Source organism: Typopeltis vanoorti, chromosome 11, assembly GCF_054136105.1.
Source record: "Typopeltis vanoorti isolate ZY-2024b chromosome 11, IOZ_Tvanoo_1.0, whole genome shotgun sequence".
In the NCBI taxonomy this organism is placed as follows: domain Eukaryota; kingdom Metazoa; phylum Arthropoda; class Arachnida; order Uropygi; family Thelyphonidae; genus Typopeltis; species Typopeltis vanoorti.
The window spans coordinates 131,753,404-131,778,169 of record NC_143559.1 but is presented as its reverse complement, the minus strand read 5'-3'; the positions used below and the strand labels follow the sequence as shown (position 1 = coordinate 131,778,169).

General features: G+C 36.4%; 1 protein-coding gene across 3 annotated transcripts in view; it reads right to left on the bottom strand.

The window, feature by feature from the left end:
- Positions 1-24,766, bottom strand: part of S6k (Ribosomal protein S6 kinase) — a 366,025-nt gene that overhangs the window by 177,659 nt on the left and 163,600 nt on the right. For all 3 annotated transcript variants that reach the window (XM_090400916.1, XM_090400917.1, XM_090400918.1), the window contains exons 7-8: positions 12,983-13,083; positions 588-678 (exon numbers count right to left, since the gene is read on the bottom strand). In XM_090400916.1, the coding sequence (XP_090257042.1) occupies positions 588-678; positions 12,983-13,083 (192 nt within the window). The remainder of the gene's footprint in view (positions 1-587; positions 679-12,982; positions 13,084-24,766) is intronic.

The window sequence follows — 24,766 nt, the reverse complement described above, 5'->3', positions numbered from 1 at the left end:
TGATAATTCTTAATTGCCTTAACCAACCATCCTAGTTGGCCAAGTTAGCTCATCTGTTGTTCAACAAAAAGACTATGGGTTTGAATCTTGCTGTGAGCACAGATGTTTGTGATTGTCTTTAGGTGGGAGATGAATTCCATCACTCTGTGTGAGACCATCTCACCACTTACTGGCTGAAGAAACATGAAAATGTTCCATAAAAGGATTCTAAAGAAATTTCTAGATTATGTAAAAAATAAAAATTTAGAAAAAAAATACCCTTAGCCCATCCACAGTTTACAATCTTGAATAGGACACAGAAAAATTGTCACTCAACACTTTCATTCCTTGAAGTTTTTTCAAGAATCAGTGAGAGGATAAATCTTCATTTCCAAGTTCCTTTAAACATGTTATAAAAATAAAATCAGACTCACAAGTTTATAATCTTCCAAAATAAGAGTCTGATTCAACTAAATCAATCAGAAGTTTGAAAAAAGTCCTAATTTTCATTATAGAAATGATCTGTCTTTTTTTTGTTGTTGTTGTTGTTATGAATAACATTTATAACTAAAGGCTTATATAGGAAACAAATATTTTTCAGCACTTACATATATTCAATTGTTCCACAAAAGGTATGTGTTTGAGCACCATCCTGAATAGACTCTTTACATAAACCAAAGTCTGTCAGCTTTACATGGCCTAATTATAAGTAGGAAAATTTGTAAATTTAGAATGAAATAAACCTTTAAGGAAAATACACTATCAGTTCATAACCTTAGAGTTTACATACTAAATTTAATAAATTCCAAGGGGGAAAGGGAAAGCAGAGTGAAAGAGATACCATAGTTATTCAAAACAAACTAAATTTTTAATTATCTTCTATGTTTACTTGCATAGAACCAAACAAATCCACTACTAAGTATGAAATGCAACTAAAGATTCCTTCAGTTTCCTTCATTACTGCATAAAATATAAGACAAAAGATGGATCTCATTCCAACCTAAATTCTTGGTCATTTTACTTAATTTTATTAATAAATAACTTTAAAAAAAAATCCTTATTTGTTCTGATCTGAGCTGCTAGTCATAAATATTTGTGTGGGTTTTTAACATTCCTTATAAATATTTATGTACTATTATACAATACAATATTTCTACTCTGTTGTCACAAAGATATCATTGGGACCAATATAAAACTAACATGCATACAGGTAATGCAAAAGAGGTGGAAAATCAGGCTCAAAGCTTAAAGGCAGGGTATCCGTTACTTGTGCTAATAAGTGAACATGGCTATTTATGGCAATCAGAATACAAATAGTGCACGGGGAATGTGAATAACCGATGCGGTCAACAGCAAACCTCCCAGTCCTCCAAATTCACTTCAAAGACATATGTGGCCTCAGTTCCAACCTCACCATATTTCATTTCCAGTCTGCAAAACCTCAAATTTCAACCTCATAAAGTACTGCTCATCTCCTATCCTATCAGTGGTCCTAACAGGCGCTTAAGTGCCCACGACCTTTCCAAGTATTCTTGGACTTTGCAACCATAACTCGAGGATAAGGTGGTTAGCCCTATACCTCCCTGTGTGTCCTATGTCTGTAGGTGCATGCGTTCACTGGGATGATTTGCCTGTTTTGGGGGACAAAAAAAACCCGGGTTCTGGGTGAAAATCCCCCCACCTCCATATGAGACCGGCTAGCTCACTTTCATTGAAAGAGACCAGATAAAGGGATCTTCATGTCACTAATGGGAATTGAATCCAGGTATTTCCAACCAAAGAGCTTTGTCTATACCAACTGAGCTACTGCTCATCTCAGCAATCCCAATTAGACACTATTTAACTACTTTTGTCTCAAAGGCAACATGTTTGCTCTGCTATACCATACAAGAGAGGAACTTAGAATTTCACAATTTTGATCTTCTTTTATTGAACATCTCTTTGCTGCAATTCTATCAAATTCCTTTGATAGAATAGCCTGTCTCTATTGCTCTCCGAATGCCACCAGTCATTGAGAAATTTTTTCATTTCCTTTCTGTAAATGTTGATTTTCTTCATTCCAACTTTTCTAAGTGAAGTAATTTTCCTGAGAGATTTAATATTCACAACAGCAATGTTTTCCTTCTCCCACTGCACACCAAGCTGGTAGAGATGCTAAGACATTAATGATCTTGCACAAATTGTTCATAATGCCAATCAGAACACAAAATACAATACACACTCTCCAAACATCCTAGATCCTTTCCACACTAGTGATCCTTCCAAGTATATTGTGAATCTAGTGCTGATCTCCTTTCACATTTATACCACTGCCATCCATATATATATATACTGAACATATCAATAAAGTTGTCCTTATTATAAGGAAACATTTATTTTTATCCCTTAAGCCATGGTTCTCCAAAAGGTGTGTGAAGGCTGAATAAGAGAAGAACCAAGTATACCATAAGTGGCTTTCACTGTGATCTCCATTTTCTTTACTGATTATACTAAAGCCCAAAATAGCTGCAAGAAAACTACCAACACATCTAAAACTGATTTTGAAAGAGTTAAAAGTAAGAAACCTGCATCATGTCTAATTGGTGGTCATCCTTTCTAGCCACTTGCCAAAGCAATTTTAGTCCAACAGTGCTCCCACTTCTGTCCTAATCTCCTGGTTCATACTTTTCCTCAAATGCATGAATAGCTGATCTTAGTAAATGTCCTCCATTCATCCCAAACATTCTACTCTACACTCAATGCTACTTTGTTTCACCAGAAAGAGATCGGAAGCACCTTGTCCAAATTAGGTACCAGTTTCCTGGTTCTGATCACATTTCTCTGATTGTTCTCATGGTTTGCACTTGACAGTGTTGCCTTTTTACACTTCTTATTCCACTGGTACCTCCCACAGCCTGGAAATTAGCCTATGTGCAACCCATTACTAAGAAGAAAAATGATAAATCCTTACCATCAAAACACTTTATTTCTCAGAAAAAATCCTTTTCTTCAGCTTACTTTCAACATACAATCTCTAAACAAGGTGAAATTTCTCTTCTCAGAATTACATTAACATCAAATCTCTTTTGACATACAATTACTGCCTCCAAAAAATTAAGATTTCTCAGAAGTTATTCTTTTCTTTAACCTCTTTCACCCACTGCTGGATATAGATCTCCCATTAACTTTCTAGTTCTTTCTGTCTTTAGTTATTATCCATCATCTCATGTTAAATTTGTGGATCATTTCTCCATTTTGTTCTCTGGTGGCATTTCCTTCTCTTCCATCCAATCAGTGCTTAATTTTGTCCATTTTCATCTGTATCTTCTGATATGGTGGCCAGTCTGCATTCATTTACATGCTTTACAATATCCTCTACTCCAGTCATACCTCTTTATTATTTTTAATTCTATCCCCTTTTTGTTATGTGGAACATTCTTCTCTCCATGCTCTTTGAGTCACACCCAGCTTGTTTTCCTGTTATTTAATCATTGTCCAGTCTCACTTCCATAGGTAAACATTGAATTAAATAATCTAACAAATAATCTTTGTATCAAAATGCTTTGTTTTCTTTTGTAATTTTCTCTTTATTTCTTTATCTTTTTTTATTTTTTATTAAAACTAACTGTCTGAGGTAAATATAGCTATTCGCAATCCCAATAGGATAATCTCCTAATTTTAGTTTAATTTGATCTGAATTTGTCATCAATTTTGTTTTAGTTATGCTTAATTTAAACTCCTCCCCCCTTTCGCTGTCAAGATCATTTAGCATTTCCTGAGCTCCCTTATTTTTTGCTAACAGAACAGTATCACCCTGCAAACAGAAATTATTGAGATTTATTCCATTAAGACTTTTATATAGTGAAACCTGTAGGGTGTCCAAACTATAGAATAATATGTATCCCACAGTAAATAACTTTTTATTATGTAAATATTTTGTCTTGGAGCTTCCATAGCTCGGTCAGTATAGATGAAGCCTTTGGTTTGATTCCAGTCCAAGACGTGAGAAACCTTTATATCTTTCTCTAGTCTCTTTCTACTAAAGGTGAGTTAGCCAGTCTCATATGGTGGTAGGGGATTTTTTCACCCAGAAATTCAGGGTTTTTGTCCCCTAGAATAGGCAAACTGGTGCCGTGAACACACGCATCTACAAACATAGGATACACTGGGGGGGCATGGGGCCAACCACCTTATCCTCGAGATGGCCGCAGTTGTGAAGTCCACAGGAAAAGAACCTCAATGGTTCGTGAAAAGCTTAAGACAAGACAAATATTTTGTCTTATGTATCACAAGACATCATCAGTACAACTAACGAACAACAGCAGGAATTTAATTCAAAAAACAAGAAACAGTAATGTGCATGCTTAAATTAGAATCCCGTTATGTATACAGTTGTGTGTTCATGAATTACAAACTACTGGGCTGAAATTAAAATTACTTAAATTAAATTAAAATACAGCAGATAAATTATTGAATAAAATTGAGGATAGCAATTTCCCACACTTTTGGAATTGAGACAATCATTCGATTAAGATCAGGTCTATGAAGTAAAGCTTCAGCACTTTCTTTATATAACTCTTCATGTTTATATGTAGATCTATGTAGTAACTTGCCATTTTGCCATTGGATCGTGTGGTTAGCATTTTCGGTTCTATGTTGTGCAAGGCCAGATTTGTGAGGTTTGATAAAGTGGATGTGGTCTTGATGTTCAGAGATGCGTTTATTTATAGATCTTCCTGTTTGTCCATAGCAAGACAAGTTACATGAACATGGTACATGCAGGTAACATCATTGGTGAGAGTTTGTCTTTTGGAGAAGGTAGCAAGTTGTGAATTTGGTAGATGGGTTTGTAGCAACAAGTTTATATTTTTTCATAATTTTTGGCACACATTCAGAGATGCCTTAATATATGTAATGGGAGTTCTCTGGGTTTCTTGTCTGGACTGATTTGTAGAAGAGTGGTTAATCATTTCTTGGGACGTTATTAGATTATATCCATTTAGTAAGGCTGTTTCTTTGATAATTTCAAATTCTTGTTTTAGAGATTCTTCAGAAGAACAAATCTTGTGTGCTCTGGATACTAAAGATTTTATGATGCCATATTTTTGAGATTAGCCTCTATATACAAGTAGCCTGGTTGTGAACTCACTTCATATGCAAACTTTGTTTGCTTACCCTCGGATAAAGAATTAAACCAAGAATATAATTTCTTCACATCTTTAATTTATAATCTGAACGACTTGATAATAAAAAAAAAGTTTTTGTCTTTTCAAATATTAAGCAGATTTACAAAAGTGTCTTTCAAAACTTTTGTACTCATATTAAACTTTAGAGGTTGAAAGTGAATGACTGCAAATTAATTCCAAATTCATTACTGCATACTGACCATTCAGATAAGAGAAGGAAGTTACAGTTCAAAGAGGAATATATAATATAACAATCTCATTTGGAAGAATGTTTTTTTTTCCAGGTGAAATTTAACCAAAATTGCTATACATAAATTATGTTTTATTAAAAATCTTTGAAAATCTTGCTCAGTAATTTTATATATTATTGAACATTCTGTATCACCTCCATCATTCTTGCTAAATTTAGGCAATTATATGATATTTTTCAAAATGGAGGTGGATACATAGGGTACCAAACATTTATTACACACACTTCTCTCTTCCTCTCTATTTTTCTTCTCTTCAAATGAGATGTTTAGACACACCATGTGAGATTTTTCTGAGAAGCAGAAGGAATGAGTGTTGGAAAGTGTCTTCCTTTCAATCTGGGAAGTTCGTCATTGCATGATTCACATTCCATTTTAGTCACTGAAGATTTTAAAAATTTCACTTTATGAGGGTCAGTTTAAAATCTGCAAATATTGCATTTTTTTCTGTTTAATTTCTGCAGTATCTGAGAAGTTAGAATTGTTAAGAGCAAGAGGTAAAATCAGAACCGACTGTACCACTAAGTCCTAACAAAAACATTTAGAACTACCCAACATGTCTGACCTGCCAACTGTTCATGTTATTCTTATTGTTACTTACTAATATAATAACGGAATTAATTCACGTAAATTATTCTTTATTCGTAGAATTTTTGCCTGAGTATCACAGGCATCATCAGTACAGGTCATCATCATCATCAAATTCCTGCCATGTACCCTCAAGGGGTGTACAGGATATGACAGTACTACATGAAAAAATTACATCATTACTAACTTCCTATCTACAATTTTCCTCCAAATCAATCTGTTACTTGTCAAGACTCCAACATTATCAGATCTTATATTTCTATCTTCTAAGGCACTTTGTACCGTATCAATCCACCTATATCTTGGTCTTCCTCTGGGTCGTTTTCCTGCCAACCTGGCAGAGAACACTTGTTTTGCTAATCTTTCCTCACCCATTCTGTTTAAGTGACCATACCACCTGAGATTAGCTCTGCTAACGCATTCCTGGATGCTGAAAATGTCAAGTTCTTTCCTAATATCCTCATTTTTAATATGATATTGCCATTGATGCCATCTGTTCACGCCTCTAATCTTTCTCAGGACTCTCATATCTGTGGTCTCTACTCTTTGGTCAAGTGTTTTACTTCTGACCCAGCTCTCAGATCCATAAGTTAAAACTGGTTTGAACACGGTCTTGTATACAGCTAATTTAGTGTTCCGACTAATTTCTTTCTTATTCCCTATGAATTTATTCAATTGACTTCCTACAATACCAGCTCTGCTGATTCTGTTGTCTATTTCTATATTTAGTTTACCATCTTCAGTAAAAATTGTGCCTAAGTAGCTGAAATGTTTTACTTGTTCCACAGGTTCTCCATTCACAACACAGTTGACATTTTCAATGATTCTGCCTATTTTCATTGTCTTTGTCTTTTTATTGCTGACCTTCATACCATATCTATTACAACAGCTATTCAATTTAGTCAGAGAATCTTGCAGACTTGTAGCGGATTTATTTAGAAGTATAACATCATCCGCATAAAGCAAAGAGCTGACATTAACATCTCCAATTTTGATATCAGGTTTAATACCACATTCCTTCATAATGTGATCCATATAGATAATGAATAACAGAGGGGATAATGTACATCCTTGTCTCACACCAGATTTAACATTAAACCATCTTCCTGTACTTCCTTCAATTCTAACTGCTGACTTACAACTCAAATAAAGACTAAGTATTGCTTGATATAATGCCCCATTGACACCATATAACTGCAGCGTATTGAATAGCTTCTCTCTTGGCACCTTGTCATATGCCTTTTCCAAATCGACAAAACTTAAATACAGATCTTTGTTATATTCCCATGCTTTCTCGACTATTTGTCGTAAAGTGAAGATCTGATCCTGACAGCCTCTGTTTGGCCTGAATCCAGCTTGTTCTTCACCAAGCTTTTCTTCCACAATTCTTCTCAAATGTTTCTCAAGTATACTTGCATAGATCTTACCAGGAACACTCAGTAGGGATATACCTCTGTAATTCTCACATTCAGTTTTATTTCCCTTTTTATATCTGGGTACTATGAGAGCTCTACTCCAATCATTGGGAATTCGTCCCTCTGTCCAGGCTTTCTGAACTATGCAGTGCAGTCACTGTAAGACTTTTATACCACCATACTTCAGTATTTCTGGTCGAATATCATCTACTCCAGCTGTCTTTCCACATTTCAAGCCTTTGATGGCTTTTTCTACTTCAAGTATGGATATGTATTCCTGACTGCATGCCTGGTCAGTGTTTTTTATCACTGTGCTGTCATCACTGCTTGTTTCATTTAGCAGTTTTTCAAAGTAATTACTCCATACTTCAATGATATCTTTTTCTCCTGTTTTCATTTCACCTTTATCATCTCTAATTCCTTTTACAGCACTCTTTCCTCCATTCCTAAGCTTCTTCAACAACCTCCAGAATATTTTGCCACCTTCTTGATATTTATTTTCTATATTCTTGCCAAAGTCCTCCCATGACTTTTGTTTAGCTAGTTTTACACACTGTTTAGCTTTCTTACATTTGTCTCTGTATTCTGTAAGAGTAAAAGCTGACTTATTTGCCAGGAACTTTTGATATGCTTTCTTCTTTTCCTTCACTGCCTCTTTAACTTCCTGTGTCCACCAGGGAGTTCTGATTTGTTTATCCTTGCACACAACCTCACCAACATGCCTCTCTGGCAGAATCAATCAATGTTTCCTTCAGAGTTTGCCACTGAATCTCCAAGGTTTGATTCCTGTTCTCAAACTCTTTCATTTTCTTTTCAATAATATTTCTGTATTTTAGTCTACAGTTCACATCTGAGAGCTGCTCAACTTTTATTCGCTTTAAAACTTTCTTACATGTTATTCTTTTCAATATGAAATTCAATTTTATCCTGCTCAAGACTAAATAGTGATCACTTCCAATTTCAAATCCTCTGTACACTCTGGTGTCCTGCACCAGGGAGAAAACATCACTATCAACAATAACATAGTCAATGAGACTTTTCTTATTCCTAGCCTCTTCTCTCCATGTGAATTTGTGCACATTTTTATGTTGGAACATGGTGTTAGTAATAACCAGTCCATGTCCTTAGCAGAAATCCAACAGATATTTGCCATTATTATTAGCTTTGCTCTTTTCTCCAAATTTTCCCAAAATATTTTTGTATGTCTCACAATTATTTCCTACTCTACTATTTAGATCCCCAACAAGGACCAACGTTTCCTTTTTCATCGTGTCAGTTGCTTTTTCTAAAGCCTCAAAAAATTCCTCCACTTCTACCTTAGTAGAACCTTCTGTGGGACCATAGGCACAAATAAGTCTCATTGTCCAGTTCCCCATTCTCATATTTGCCCACATTACTCTACTTGAGACTGACTGCCATTCAAGAAGATTAGCCTCGTATTTTGTGTTGAATACTATGGCTACTCATTCTTTTCCTTGATTGTCATTGCCTGAATATAACATTTTGTATTTATTGCTCAGAAAGATCTCACCAGTTTTGGTCTTTTTTGTTTCAGTCACCCCTATTATGTCGATCTGGTACTTATCTAATTCCTCAGCTAGCTCCATTTCTTTGCCATTCAGGCTTCTTACGTTGATAGTACCGATCTTTAACTCTGGTGATGTTGAGTTGGGGTTTGTTTTCAGATTTGTTCCAGTAGCTGACTTTTCGCTGTTCGCCCTGGTTCCCTGGCGAAAACAACGGGGGCCTTGTTTAACCGGGCGACGCCCCAGCCGGCATGAAATTTTGTCATGTTGTACCATCATTTTTTATTTTGGTTTAACCAATAAGAATACAATTTGGTCGGCTAAATCCCAAATTGCCAGCCTATCCTCGTTCGTTCAGTATCAAAGTAGATACCCAACAGGGTGCACCACGAGAAGGTGAGGATTGGACATTAGGTCAGAAGCCCTGGTCGGTTCTCCGCATTCCTTTAAAGGCTATTTGGAGGTCTCCTCTTAGTTATACAGCTTTGACCCTTAAGCACCCCTTGACCCTTTTCATCCTCAAGTCCTCTTCTACCAGCTCCCTCCATCTCTTCTTTGGCCGCCCACGCTTCCTCCTTCCTTGCACATCTGTATGACCCTTCTTCCCACATATTCGTCCTCCCTCCTTATCATATGACCAAACCATCTCAAACTTGCCTCCTGTATCTTCGCTCCTAAGTTCGTAACTTTCACTGTTCCCCTCACAGTCATTTCTCAGGTACAAAGGCTAATTAAACAGTAACTGTTATATTCACAAAGCGCCACCTAAGTAGCTAAGGTTAAATTTCCTAAATTTATTTTAAAAAAATAAATAAAAAATAATAAAAAAATATTTAAAATTTTTTTTTTTTTAATCAGTATTAGAGACTGAATATTTCAACACCATTTCACACATTTCATCGACGTCATATCGAAAGGTTTTAATGCTTCCCGTGATAGATTAAAACGCAAATTGGATTCACTGGTGAGCCACCCCAAATCTAGCAATATTGTCAGTGATACAGATAGAGTAGTGATCAATGTGTCTGGCCACGCGCTAACAGACAGCAAACATTTTGTTCTGTCAAAAGGTCATAATTTTATCATTGCTCTGAATAAGGTACCCATAATAGATTTTTTCCATAGCATAGACAGAAGTATTCAATCTTCTTCTTCCGCAGCTTCTCCCACTTAAGTGGGGGTGACTGTTGATGATGAGTCTCCTCCTCATCCTCCTGTCTTGGGCTGTCACCACATCCAAGTTCTTCATCCTCAAGTCATCTTCTACCAGCTCCCTCCATCTCTTCTTTGGCTGCCCACGCTTCCTCCTTCCTTGCACATCTGTATGATCCTTCTTCCCACATATTCGTCCTCCCTCCTTATCATATGATCAAACCATCTCAAACTTGCCTCCTGTATCTTCGCTCCAAAGTTCGTAACTTTCACTGTTCCCCTCACATAGTCATTTCTCAGACAATCCTTTCTGGTCACACTGCACATCCACCTAAGCATTCTCATCTCTGCTACTTCCATCCTGCTGATGTTATTTTTCCTCAGGGCCACAGTTTCTATAGCATACGTCATAGCTGGCCTCACTACTGTCCTATAGATTTTGCTTTTCAGATTGATCAGCACCCTCTTATCGCATAACACTCCAGCCATCCCCCTCCAGTTCCTCCAACCCTCTGGTATCCTGCATCCCACTTCCTTCTCAGCTCCTCCATCTTCTTCTTCCACTGTTGAACCTAAGTATCTAAAGTCCCTCACCTTCCTGATGACATTTCCTTCCAGCTCCAGGTCTGCCTCCTGGCCACCGCCCATTGTGCAATACATATACTCTGTCTTACTTCTGCTCAGTCTCATACCTCTCTCTTCCAGTACTTTTCTCCATGTTTCCAGTTTAGTTCCCGCTTCTTCTCTTGAATCTGCACACAGCAAGATGTCATCTGCATACAACATTGTCCAAGGCACATCTTCTCTCACCTCCTCCATCACAATGTTAAACAGAAACGGACTTAATGCTGACCCTTCATGCAAGCCAACTGTTACTTGAAAACTTTCTGCCTGTCCCAGACAGGTCCGAACACTTGTCTTCACATTTCTGTACATCTCCCGCACCAACCTGACATATTTTTCCGAAATCTTCTTCTCCCTCAGAGACCTCCAGACTTCTTGCCTTGGCACTCTATCGTATGCTTTCTCCAGATCAATAAATGCCAGATGTAGCTCCCATTGTTTCTCTCGAAACTTTTCCATCATCTGCCGTAACCCAAAGATAGCATCTGTTGTTGATCTACCAGGCATGAAGCCAAATTGTTCCCTTGCAATCTCCACCTCCTTCCTCAATCTTCCATCAAGAACCCTTTCTAGGATTTTCATTGTGTGGGACATCAACTTTATTCCTCTGTAATTTTTACAGTCTTGTGCATCCCCTTTACCCTTGTAGATGGGGACAAGAGTACTCTCCCTTCATTCCTTGGGTATATTTTCCTGTTGGCAAACTTTCATGACCAGGTCCCACAGCAGGTCAATTCCCTCTTCCTCCAGTGCCTTCCATGCCTCCACTGGAATCCTGTCGGGTCCCACCGACTTTCGATTCCTCATCCTCTTCATGACCTCAGTCACTTCCATTTTACTGATGTTCTGCACCATCCCCTCAGAAGGCTGTCCATCTTCTCTGCGAGTCCTTGCATTTTCCTCATTCAAAAGTCCCTCAAAGTATATTTTCCATCTGTTTCTTATGTCTGCATCCTTCCATAATACTCTTCCTTCAGCATCTTTGATCTGCCTCACATGTAAGATGTCCTTTGCTGCTTTATTTCTACATTTCGCTAGTTGGTAAATTTTTCTCTGATTGATCATACAGATCTTGATATGCCATGGCCTTCGCCTGTGCCACAACTCTCTTGGCTCCTTGCTTTCTCTCTCTGTACACCTCTGTCCTCTTCCATTCTTGACTTATCCCACTTCTGCTTTACCTTCCTCTTAGCTGAAGTATTCAATCCTTACCCCAAAAAACAGCCAACAAGACAAGATTTGAGTGTGCAAAAATTCTTTTTAGCGACAAGCCTCCTCGGCCGAACCTATCGTACGCTGAACAAAAAGCACTGAAATCGCTAAAAAATAACAAGAACCTAATTATTATGAAAGCTGACAAAGGGAAGACTGTGGTCATTCAAGATAGAAGAGAATATGAGAGAAAAATGTCACTATTACTACGCAACTATTCGACTTACCTCTTTTTCCAGGAACATTAACTTTTATTACTGTTCTGAGAATTCCCCCCCTTCCATCCTTTCTATGTGTCCAAAATATTTTAACTTTCTTCTGTCAATATCCTTAAGGAGCCTTAAAGTTTTACTGATCTTTTCTAACATCCATTCATTTGTACGCCTTTCAGTATATGATATCCTCAACAGGCTTTTGTAACACCACATCTCAAAAGCAGATATCCGTAAGATGGTAATTTAGTAAGTAGGCCACCTTTGTTCCTAACCTCATCAAATGTTAATTAAAATGTCTAGACAAGGTTTATGCCAAATCTTTACACAGCTTTATGTCCAATAAATGGATCGAGAGTGACAGACTCTATATTAATGGTCACTAATAACTGGTGGGCTTCCAGATGGAAGTATATTGACTCTTCATAACTTTCCCCTTTTTATTTTCAATACTGAAGTACAATGGGATGATTGCTGCATTTTATTTGTGCTTTCATTGAAATGGGGTGAATATAGGTTTGTTTCCATGCTATAAGGTAGATACTAGATACATAAATATGATATAATACAGATATTAATTTTGGACAATTTTTCAGCACATTTTTATGGGGGGGGGGGAATACTGTAAGGACCAGAAAACCTGTTGGTATCCAATCCAAGCTATTCAGGATCCTTCTGATGTCTTTCTGACAAAATACTAAAGATATGCAACTAAGGTAAATGTACTCTCAAATTTTAATGTTTTTTTTTCTTGCCCAGTGAAAGAAAAAGACTAATTACACATGAATTTATTACTTATTACTTAACATTTTCATTACTAATAATATAGGCGGAATTAATAACTTTAAAGTAAACAATTACCTTGGGCATCTAAGAGAATGTTTTCTGGCTTGAGGTCTCTATAGATAATACCCTCCTTGTGAAGATGCTCCAAAGCAAGAAGAATCTCTGACAGATAAAAGCTAAAAAGAAGATATTACTATAAAAACAAAATTGTAAAATCTTTTTTTTTTTTAACCAAAACAATTATATTTGATTATTCAGAAATCTTTTGTTATATAATTTTATAAATAAAATTCCATGTTGACAGTCAAACTACCTAAAAATGCTAAAACTGTTTTAAATCTTCTTATGATGTGAAAAAACATCTGAAGACATTATCATGAGAAAAGCCTAAGTAAATCAACTGCTTAAAAACAGATTAATGAATGAAATATTAACCTCTCATATGAAGAAAAAAAAAGTGGCATGAGTGTTGATATAACCCGATGAACCAGAGCATGATGAGAGATATCGGTAATCAACAGTCAGAATACTGTATGCTCATTTCTTGTAGTTTCCAGGATATCATAGTTAGCATTAAAAAATGATAACTAATAATCAAGAATGAATATCTGCCAAAACTTTGGCTTGAATCAAAGATAACAGCCTTTGCCAAAACTCAACTGATGACCATAATAACTACTACCCTATAGCATTACTCTGCACTCCTTACAAACTTTTTGAAAGGATTGTCCTCTCTAGGATTTTTCCAAAAATAGAAGCCATTTACCCAGTGAACAGGTTGGGTTTAGACCTGGGAGATGCTGGTACAAACAGGTACTAGCTCTCAAAACCCATATAAAAGATGGATACCGGAAGGCTTTAAAAATAGGTAGTCTTCATGGAGATAACTCTCATGAAGAGTCTTCATGAGTGACTCAGTTAGTAAGGAAAACAAAAGTAGAGTATGAGCAGAAATTGGCAAATCATGCTAAGAAAAACCCTAGAGAGGTTTTTTTTTTTTTTTTTTTTTTTTTTTTTTTTTTTTTTTTAAAGATATGTGGCAAGTAGAAGGAAGAATGATAATGGAAAGATGAAGTTAAGTAATGAACGTGGTAAAATGCTGCAGAAGAATTGTTGAGGTATTCAGTGATCAATTTATAAGGGTGTTTCATCCTGATCAGGGTGGAATCACGAGGAACTTAAGTGTAGATGACAGCTTAATTGTGAGTGAGCAGGAGGTATTTGAGGAAATAAATAACCTTGATGTTAATAAGTCGATAGCATTTGATGACAAATCACCACACATCTTAAGGGAATGTTCAGGGAACTGGCAGTAGCATTGGCATGCCTCTTTAATAAGAGTTTTGCAACAGCACAGGTTCCAAGGGAGTGGAGGGAGGGTAAAATTGTTCCACTGCATAAAGGCAGTGATAAATTATAGGCCAGATATATCTGGAGTTGTAGTTAAGGACTAGAGATTGGTGAGAAGTAGGATACAGAAATGGGTTGATAGCAGCAGTATTCTCTGTCGTTATCTGCATGGGCTTGTTAGAAGGAGATCATGTTTCACTAAATTACTTATGTACTATAACAAGGTGACAAATACCTTGGTTAAGGGAGATGCATATACAGTAGTGTACTTGGATTTTGCAAAGGCTTTTGATAGACAGCCACATGACAAGCTCTTAAATAAATTGAAACAGATAGGAATGGATAACAGACTTCTGTGTTGGATCAGTGACTGGCTGTCAGATAGGTATCAGAAAGTTGTATATGGGGGTGCAGTATCTTGAAAGAGAAAGGTCACCAGTGGTATGCTGCAGAGGTCAATTTTGGGGCCATTGTTGTTCAATTTGCATGTTAATGATATTGGGTTGGGTTTAACTAGTGATATCCAGCTGTTTGCGGATGATGCAAAACTGGGGAGAGCAATGCAGAGTTAAGTAGATGTTATGGCTTTACAAGAGGACTTGAATAGATTGCATGAATGGGCAGGTAAGTGGAACATCAGTTCAAAGTCACAAAGTGTAAGGTTTTAAGATTTAGTAAGCAACGATGGGATGCAAAGTATACACTTGGTGGGGAAACTTTAACAGAAGTAGAGGAGATGAGATATCTAGGAGTGATGGTGGACAAGGACCTGAAATTTAGGGGCCATGTTGCACAAGTTGTGAAGACATCACATCAAATAATGACATGCAGAAATAGAGGTTATGATTCCATTTTATAAGGCCTTGATCAGGACTCATATGGATTATTGTGCATAGATTTGGTTGCTGGGTTTTCATGGTGACGAGGAAATGTTGGAAAGGGTACAAAGAAGATTCACAAAGGTAGTCAGTGGTCTTTGGAATGTGGAGTACGAGGACAGATTGAAAGAATGTAAGTTGCAGAGCCTCGTGAATAGGAGGAATATGATTGAGACATATAAGCTGGTGAGGGGTTGTCAGGTAGACATGGAAGAGATTTTTTTTTTATAGAATGGGAGTAGAACAAGAGGCCACTGCTAGAAACTGTATAAGGAAAGTGTGAGCAAAGAAGTGAGAAGCAGGTTCTTTTGCATGGAGGGTGGTTGTTGAATGGAATGCATTGCCTGAGAGAGAGAGAGAGAGAGATAGTGTGTGTGTGTGTGTGTGTGTGTGTGTGTGTGTGTGTGTGTGTGTGTGTGTGTGTGTGTGGACACATTGAATCAATATAAGAAGTGGTTGGATGAGCATTGTATACAATAGTGAGTACCTCCCACGATGAGTCTCTGACTCCATGGCAGTCAAATGTTAATAATAATATCAACATCAGCTTATGATACTGTATGGAAGAAAGGTTTACTGTGTAAAACAGTTATAATAATCAACTGCAAAAAAACTCTAAAATAACTAGAACAAATGCTCTCCAATAGGAAAATAAAGGTTCATCAGAATTCACAAAAAGAGCAGAACATTTATCCTGCAGGATGGATGGATTGTCACAAGGAGCTGTCCTCGCCTCAGCGCTATTCAACCTGTACACTAGATATCCCTCCAACAGCTAGTCGAAAGTTTATCTATGCTGATGACATAGCTACAACCACCCAGGACAGTACAGTGCCATCAAAGGCCTTGAGGAAACACTGAGTGAAGATCTGAGGTCGCTACAAAATTACTTTGAATGCTGGGGACTATCTGCTAATCTCAGCAAAATTGTTGTTTCTGCTTTCCACCTTAATAACCATCAGGCTCATAGAAAACTAAAAATAAACTTCTTCGACGGGACTCTAATCCATGAAAGTGAACCTTGCTGTCACATTTGACTGTAGTCTAACATACTAAAAACATTTGGGAAAAACTAAGTTAAAGATATTTGCCAGGAACAACCATCATAAACAAGCTGACAGGCACAACCTAGGGTTGTAATGCCTCGACTCTGGTCTTTCCTATTACAGAGTATTGATCACCAGTTTGGAGATGAAGTCACTACATGACTTTCATGAACACACAGCTTAAGAAAAATGAGCACCATCTCTGGTGCTCATTAAGATCTACTCCTCTCCCATGGTTACTTGTGCTTTCCCACATCACTCCTCCATACTTCAGAAGAGAAAATGTTATTTTCAAATAATATAAAAAAAAAAAAAATCATAATTAACATGTATCTTCCTATAATATCAAGATATTTCTACATCTATAGCTCACTGCCTTACCTTCAGATCTCCAATCTGACTTGTGGAAATAACAGATGATGGTCTCCAGGAATAGATATCAATCCTGTTGATGCTAGTTAAAATTACATTTTTTGTGTTTTTTAAATTTTAAACTTGTATCTTCTTCTTCCATTAAAGAAACAAAACATGTCTTGCAGATATATAAGCCTTAAAACTACTTTGTTTTCATTCTGTAGACAGAGTACATGCCAGCTGAGTACGAAATTCTGTTGAGCCAATATAGAAGGGATATAGTTCCAGAACACAACTTTTAAGAATTGGCAGAGGGGAGATACTATCAGGAGATTTTTACATTTTTGTTCAAAAGTCTTTTGATTCTGGTGAAAAACCAAGAGATACAGGAAGGATCTGACCTTAGTTGTGTATGCAGACGTTAGAGGAGAAATACGTATAATACAAGAAGACCAGCTTGTCTTTAGGTGATTTACAATGATGGATAGGTGAGTGAGAGAGAGAGAGAGAGATGTGAAGCCAATGACAGATAGAAGTTAGGCAAAAATGGTTTCTGCAAGAACCAGATATTTGACTGCCATTTATACAAGATACAACTTTTTAAAGGAAAAGATTAATAATTATATATGAGTTATCAACGTAAATCTGCATTTTTTGCAAATGAAATCAGAAACGTAAAGACGTATAAAAAATATGCATGCATTTTAGTCTACATTATTTATACATCCTATGAGTTATGTAAATACAGATACTATTATGCACTCTTTCTTTTCTCTTTGGCAGCTGGTGGTTTAATGATATTCAATTGTATCACTGCATTATTAGCTTAAGGCAACACATCATATGTTCACTGGACATCCACAGATGCTGTATGGTCACTCCGACGTTCAATGATACGCCACACCAGGCCTCGCAATGTAGTCCTGTTGTACGCTTTTCTGGAGGCTTCAACTCTTTGAAGACCAGTCACTACACACACACACACACACCATCCATCCATCCATTTCATTGACGGTCTACTCTTTCCTTTTCCCAGAAACTTTACCTTCTATTACTGTTCTGAGACGTTCTCCTTCCATCCTTTCAATGTGTCGAAAATATTTTAACTTTCTTCTGTCAATATCCTTAAGGAGCCTTAAAGTTCTATTGATCTTTTCTAACACCCATTCATTTGTATGCCTTTCAGTATATGATATCCTCCACAGCTTTCCATAACACCATAACTCAAAAGCAGCTATTCGTTTATTATCCGACTTCTTTAGGTTCCAAGTCTCACTTCCATAAGTCGCTGTTGGAAAAACAACTGCATCCAAAATCCTCAACTTTGTTCCCATGGAGATAGATCCATCCTTCCAGACTTTAGACAAGTCTCTGACTGTTGTTTTAGTCCTAATATTATACTTCTGAAAAGCAATTCTTCACATTAATAATGGAGCCCAGGTACTCAAACTTGCTGACCTCAATTCTTTCTCAATTAAGATACACTTGTTTCTCAAGAGCTTCCCTGCTTGTATTTCTTTTGAAACCATAATCCTCGTCTTGCTAGGATTGTGTTGAAGTCCTCTGTTATTACTGATCTTGTTAACTTTATCAAGAATTTGTCTTAGTTCTTCCTTGTCATTACAGAAGAGTACAGTATCATCAGCATACTTCAGATTACTGATCAATCTACCACCTATCCTAATTCCTGTCTTGGGCTTATCCACTGCTTCACACATGATATCCTCTGCATATATACTAAACAAGTGAGGAGAAAGTAAACATCATTGCCTAACTCCTTTTCCCACCTGAAGCCAATCAGTCAATCCAACACCTTTTCTTATTATGGCTTCTTGCTCCCTATACAAGTTGGCTTGCACAGGGAGCAAGAGCATGATAGTGTGTTGAGGAAAACCCATTCTTTTCATTACTTTCCACAGTTTCACATGCTGAACACAGTCAAAAAGGCAACGCAAACACCTATAATTCCAGGAATGAAATGCAGAATTAAGGAACAAGTTTAACATGTTTCCATTCAAAGATACCAATAAGAAATGAGAGAACCTGTATCTTGTTTTCTGAAGTGCAATATACCCTGAAATGTGTAATGTACCACTACTGGTGCACTGCACTCCCTGATAAGAGTGCAACACAAAAGTAATAGCATGCAAATAATGGCATCCATAATATTTACTGCACTCATAATCAAGTTAATTTATGTGCAATTTTATAAAGAATCTTGCAGAAACAGGTTGAAACTGATAAGCTATGTGAAAGTTCTCTTCTGTGTATGCACACAGATGTTGATGTTACCCCTCAACAGAAAAATGCTTTGAGATTTATTATAAGATGCAGGAGAATTTTCATATTGTGATCCAATTTTCCACATATAAATAGAGCACAAAATATTCCATTTCTCTGTGTGAGTGGCAAAAACACATACAGCATTGCATTCTTTGTGGTAGTAATTTCTTCTGTTATTAATATTATAAATGCCTTACTGACTTAGTTAGTTAGTACTAAATTTCTAATTATAAGAAACTATAAAATATAATGGTCTTTGTTATGGTGCCTACACATTATGATGAGTATAAAATGGCAAGCTCCAACACACAATATAATATCTAACACCATTTGGATGTAGAAAATACTTGGATGATAAACAGATATATATATATATATATATATATATATAGGTAACAGATTAAATATAACACAATGAATTAAATAATATATGAAATCAACATGTAAATACAGAAAATATATGCTATATGTGCATATTGAATAAAAAACACCAGAGTTTAAAATATTTAAAAAAACATTAAAAGTAACACTATAAAATTAATAATATGAAACTACACTTGGATGACAACTGATACATTATGCCAATTAATACAAGAAGAGAGGGGATATTCCAACAGCTATGTTCTATTCCAATTATTGGTCTATATGTAAGTGCACACTATAATAGCACATTCATCAATTTATTTTAAATACCATAATTATATTTAAATTAAGGGGATATTAAATCCCACATTGTTTTAAAACCGAATAAGAAACTCATAGATTGGAATCAGAGAGTTTCATGCCGAATATAGTATAATAAACTATAAAAGTATCGCAGATTACTAGCGTGAGCTAATGCAAGTAGTCCTAGTACGTAGTACAAACTCGGGCAACTCGCAGCAAAGGTGGTGAAGTTTTCGCTATTCTTGGCATTTTCCATAATGTAAAAACACATTTCCTAGGAAATGTATGCTGTTATTACATTATGGTAGGAGGTCACTACCCAGACCAGATTTAAGTAACTTAATGAGTGCATCTTTTTGACAACTCGTATAGCAGAGTATATAAGTTCTTTTCGCTATACCCTTTGGTATTAATTTGGTCTAGCTACTCACTGATGAAGCCTCAATAAAGGCTGAAACTGGTCTGGGTAGTGACCTCCCACCATAATGTAATAACAGCATACATTTCCTAGGAAATGTGTTTTTACAATATGGAAAATACCAAGAATAGCGATCAGAACTTTACCACCTTTGCTGCGAGTTGCCCGAGTTTGTACTACATATTAGGACTACTTGCATTAGCTCACGCTAGTAATCGCCGATACTTTTATAGTTTATTATATTATATTCGGCATGAAACTCTCTGATTCCAATCTTTGAGTTTCTTATTTGGTTTTAAAACAATGTGGGATTTAATATCCTCTTAATTTAAATAATGTTTATATCGCCGAAATGAAACCTATTGGCTCTTTATATTTAAGTACCATAATTATATTCTTAAAAATTAATAGTGTTGCTCAAAAAGCATAATTTCAATTCAGCTGGCTGCAACTTCTTATGAGCCAATCTAGGTATAAGTGCATTCAAATCATGGAAGGCTGTCTCATAAGTAAATTAATGTCATGCAATTATCATGGTTGCTGACAACAATACAGAAAAATTTGCCAAATCTGGTTTAATTTGTTCTGAGCAAGTTTGAATATCATGAAACCAGATTAACAACACTATACAGTGCAAACATGTGTATTGCCGTCCACTTGTTTCTGGTAGTGTGGCAGAACCTGGCTTGTGACTTCTCCCAGAGTAGCAGCTTGATGAGCCATCCTACTCTACCAGAGCTTACAATTTTCATTAAACACCATTTTATTAATAATGAAGGGGATACAAATCCTTTGATGTTTATCTGCCAGTAAGCGAAACTCTAAGAACTAGGACTAAGATCTATGAGTTTCATACCAAAAAACTATTGGCAAATCCAAGCGTAAGTAACCACTTGGTAGTACAACACCAAGGCAACTCGTATCAAAGGTGGAGCAAGCTCCCTCACTCTCCTTGATATTTTCTCATAATGTAAAAACACAGCCCCTAGGGGATGTAATACTGTAATTACATTATGAGTAGAGGTCACTAGCCAGACCGGTTTCAACCTTTTTTGAGATCTCATCAGTGAGTAGGCAGACCTTACATCCCCTAGGGGGCTGTGTTTTTACATTATAAGAAAATATCAAGGATAGTGAGGGAGCTTGCTCCACCTTTGATATGAGTTGCCTTGGTGTTGTACTACCAAGTGGTTACTTACACTTGGATTTGCCGATAGTTTTTCAGTATGAAACTCATAGATCTTAGTCCTAGTTCTTAGAGTTTCGCTTACTGGCAGATAAACATCAAAGGATTTGTATCCCTTCATTATTATTAAGGTTGACAGAAAAATAGCCTTTTGGCTTTCATTCTATGTTATACCATTTTATTAATTTGTGTATCTGATGAATCTGGAGGTAGTGTGTGCCTTAAATGATGAAAGTCATGCATAATATTAAGGTATTATACATGACTTCTCCAGTACAATATTGTTTACATTTACACATATTTCTGTTCAGTTAAGTTGTTTTTGACTCCTTTTGTTTATTGCAAAATTTTTTGCAACTGACATCTATTATCCTGGCAAAGTTTAATGCTAGACAGATCCTTAGCAAAAAAAGAACCCTTTAATAATAGAGTTGTAATTTTTGCACTTAAAAAGAAAAACACTAATTGTTCATAATCAAGGGAAGTGGTTTTAGTTCACTTACATGCCTATCCTTGTTCTTTTCCTTTAATACCTTCCCCTTTTTCTCTTCATGACGACTATGCTGGTTTTGTGTAATTGCATTTTATTAGCTAATTGCCAATTTGCCAGACAATTTCTCAGAGTGTAATTTTATGTGTTTTGTCAACAACATGGAATGAGCCTTATTCAGTCCACGTAAAATGGTACCATCTGGTTACAATTTTAGTACATTCTCAGAAAATCTCCCGAGGCAATATGACCAATGGTTTTTATCAATCACATTGTTGTATGGGATTCAAATTCATGATATACTTAATCTAGTTCAGAAATGATAGACTACAAAGAGATGTAAAGAAAAACTCAAAAAAGAAAATTGGATTTATTCAGCTGCTAATATTTTGCTGATTTTATACTCAAGCATCTTCAGAGCACAGTTTGTCACAATATGCAAACAACAACAATCCATTATTAGTGGGAACATTTTACAATTGCAATGGACAACATTAGAAATTAAAGTTCTAGCCTGATGGAATCTATTTTCAGTTCAATGTTGCAAAATTTCTGAAAGTTGGGAAGCAACAATAGGATTACTAATTATGGATTACTGCATCCTTAGTGGGGAAATTTGAAGGAAGTGGGAGAAAGGAGAGATCTGGGAGTGATAGTGACAAGCACCTGAAGTTCACATTGAAGAAGTTAGAAATGATGGAGAGGACCTTGATATGCTGAGATAAAGTGGTTATGATTTTTCCATTGTATTAACATACTTGGTCAGGTTACAGCCCTATACAGATTACTGTGAACAGATTTGGTCACCTAGTTTTCATGGTGATAAGGATATTAGAAAAATCAAAAGGAAATTCACTAAGATGGTAACTGGTCTTCGGAATGTGAGATAAGAAGACAGACTGAGGAGATGCAATTTTCAATTTCCTCAGAGAAACCAGTCAGATCTACTGTTTTCAAAATCATGGCTCCACATATAGGCACCCACAATAAGCCCTTTATTTAACTCAAAAAGATCCTTTGTTTTTCCCATTTTGTGATCAACACTAATGACAATTACTGACCAGCAGCATTCTTAAATAGTTGCCTAGAATATATTGTGATGCACACAGCCAAATATTTCATATATACAATGCATAAGTGACGTTTACATACATCTACATAAAAGTTTCTAATTCAGTCACCGGTATGTGTAGTTCAAAAGTACAGGACCTTCATGCACTTTTGCATGTGATAAAGGATGGAGCCTTAAGTGAACAAGATGAAGGTTGCTATTTTGATATATGATCTGAATACGATGTGGAGCTGATATTTATTAAGCACTCTGGATATCTTTTCAGATGTGCCCTGCATATGGGATAGTAACAATTTTATTGTGGTTTTGTGTCTTAGTAAGAGTGAAAGGATTGGGAGAGAAATCAGTATTTTGTATATTTTTGAGGGAGGTTATATCCATTGGCTAAAAATGAGTGATGAAGGTAGGTGAGCTCAGTGATAAGAGTAGCATCAAGAAACAGACAGCCTAGGCCCCTTGCATGTTAGTGTTTTTAGCATACTATAACTGTTGGGGTTGATGATATGAGTGACAGTCATTTTAAAATTGACTAAAAACCTGTGAGCTTCTCTTTATCCAGCAACAGAATGTGCCAGGTTCAGTCCTTTGTGTTGTCCATTATAATTTTATACATTCCCAGTAATATACAATTGTTACTGTTTATATACTGTGACAAACTGCTTTGAAGATTCTGAATATAAAAACAGTGAAATATTAACAGCTAAATTAAATATTTAGCTTTGTGTGTGTGTGTGCGAGTTGTAAATTAAACAGCAAAAATTACAGATAAGTAACCATCAATAACTAAGCTTTTCTACACAATGTTAACCCTCCATACATGTGCGTCAACCTTGGTATCTCCTCTGGGTCCAGCTCTCACTAATGAGACCTCAATAAATGTCGAAACGGGTGGGTAATGGCCCTTACCATAATGCATAGCATAATATATGTCTGAAAGGATGTGTGCTTTGCATTATGGGATACTCAGGCAATTGATGTGAAGTCATTAGCCTCTGTATATATAAGTAGCCCAATCGTTAAGATACTTCAAGTGCAAAACATTGTTCGCTTACACTTGGATAAAGGATTAAACCAAGAATATAATTTCGTGGCATCTTTAATTTATTTCAATTCTGAAGGAATGACATGTTGAAATTTAAAAGATATTCTTCATGCAGAGTATGAAATTACAGCTATAAAATAATTCCTTATACAGATAAAAAATTACAATTTCTGAGCATAAATAGTAGTCTAAAGAAATACAAGGGGGTTTGGAAAGTTGTGATAAACACCTAGAACAAAAATTATATTAAAGCAACAGATATAACCACAAGAAAGAACATATCTTAAAACCCTTCAACCTGCATGTTTCATCAAATTGAAATAATTTGTTCTTTTTCTTTTAGGATATATAAGAAGACATAAATTAATTTTTGTTCTAGGTGTTATCAGAACTTTCCAGACACCCCTTCATAGAATTTAATTGCTAATTAATCAATGTTTATATATTTGTAATATTCCAAGAAGGGATAATGAAATACTACACTCAATGGACAAAACATTAGATACCTACCTACTAGTGAGAATAGAAGCCTGTACTATCTGAGGCATTGACTCCACCATATGCTGGAGGTTTCAAGAGGTAATTCCAGCTGTGCCTGTTGCAACATTGTCCATAACTGCACCTTAGACATCAGTCAAGGATACATGGGTCTTATGTCTCGCTCTGCAGGATGCACAAAGGCCATGAATGTGTGTAGATGACAGCCAGCACATTCTGGTAGCTCACAGTGTTTGAGGACTTCTCCAGACACACTAAGGGACCTAATGTGTCACATGAGAAGGCTTCCCAAACCATTAAAGAGCTGCCACCTCCTTGAATAGAGCAGACCTGGCATGACGGAGTCATGGCTTCTTGCTGTCAACACTACACCTGCACCTCCTGCCAGCTCAGTACAACTGATAACAGGATTCATCAGACCACATGACTCTGTTCCACTCTGCAGAGGTTCAGTTTTGATGCTCCCGACATCAGGTGAGGAGGGCTGCCTGATGACGAGCTGTCAATAGTGGTACAAAATTAAGATGATGGCTCCTGTGGAAGCCCCATGGAACACAGGGCAAGCTGTACCATTTG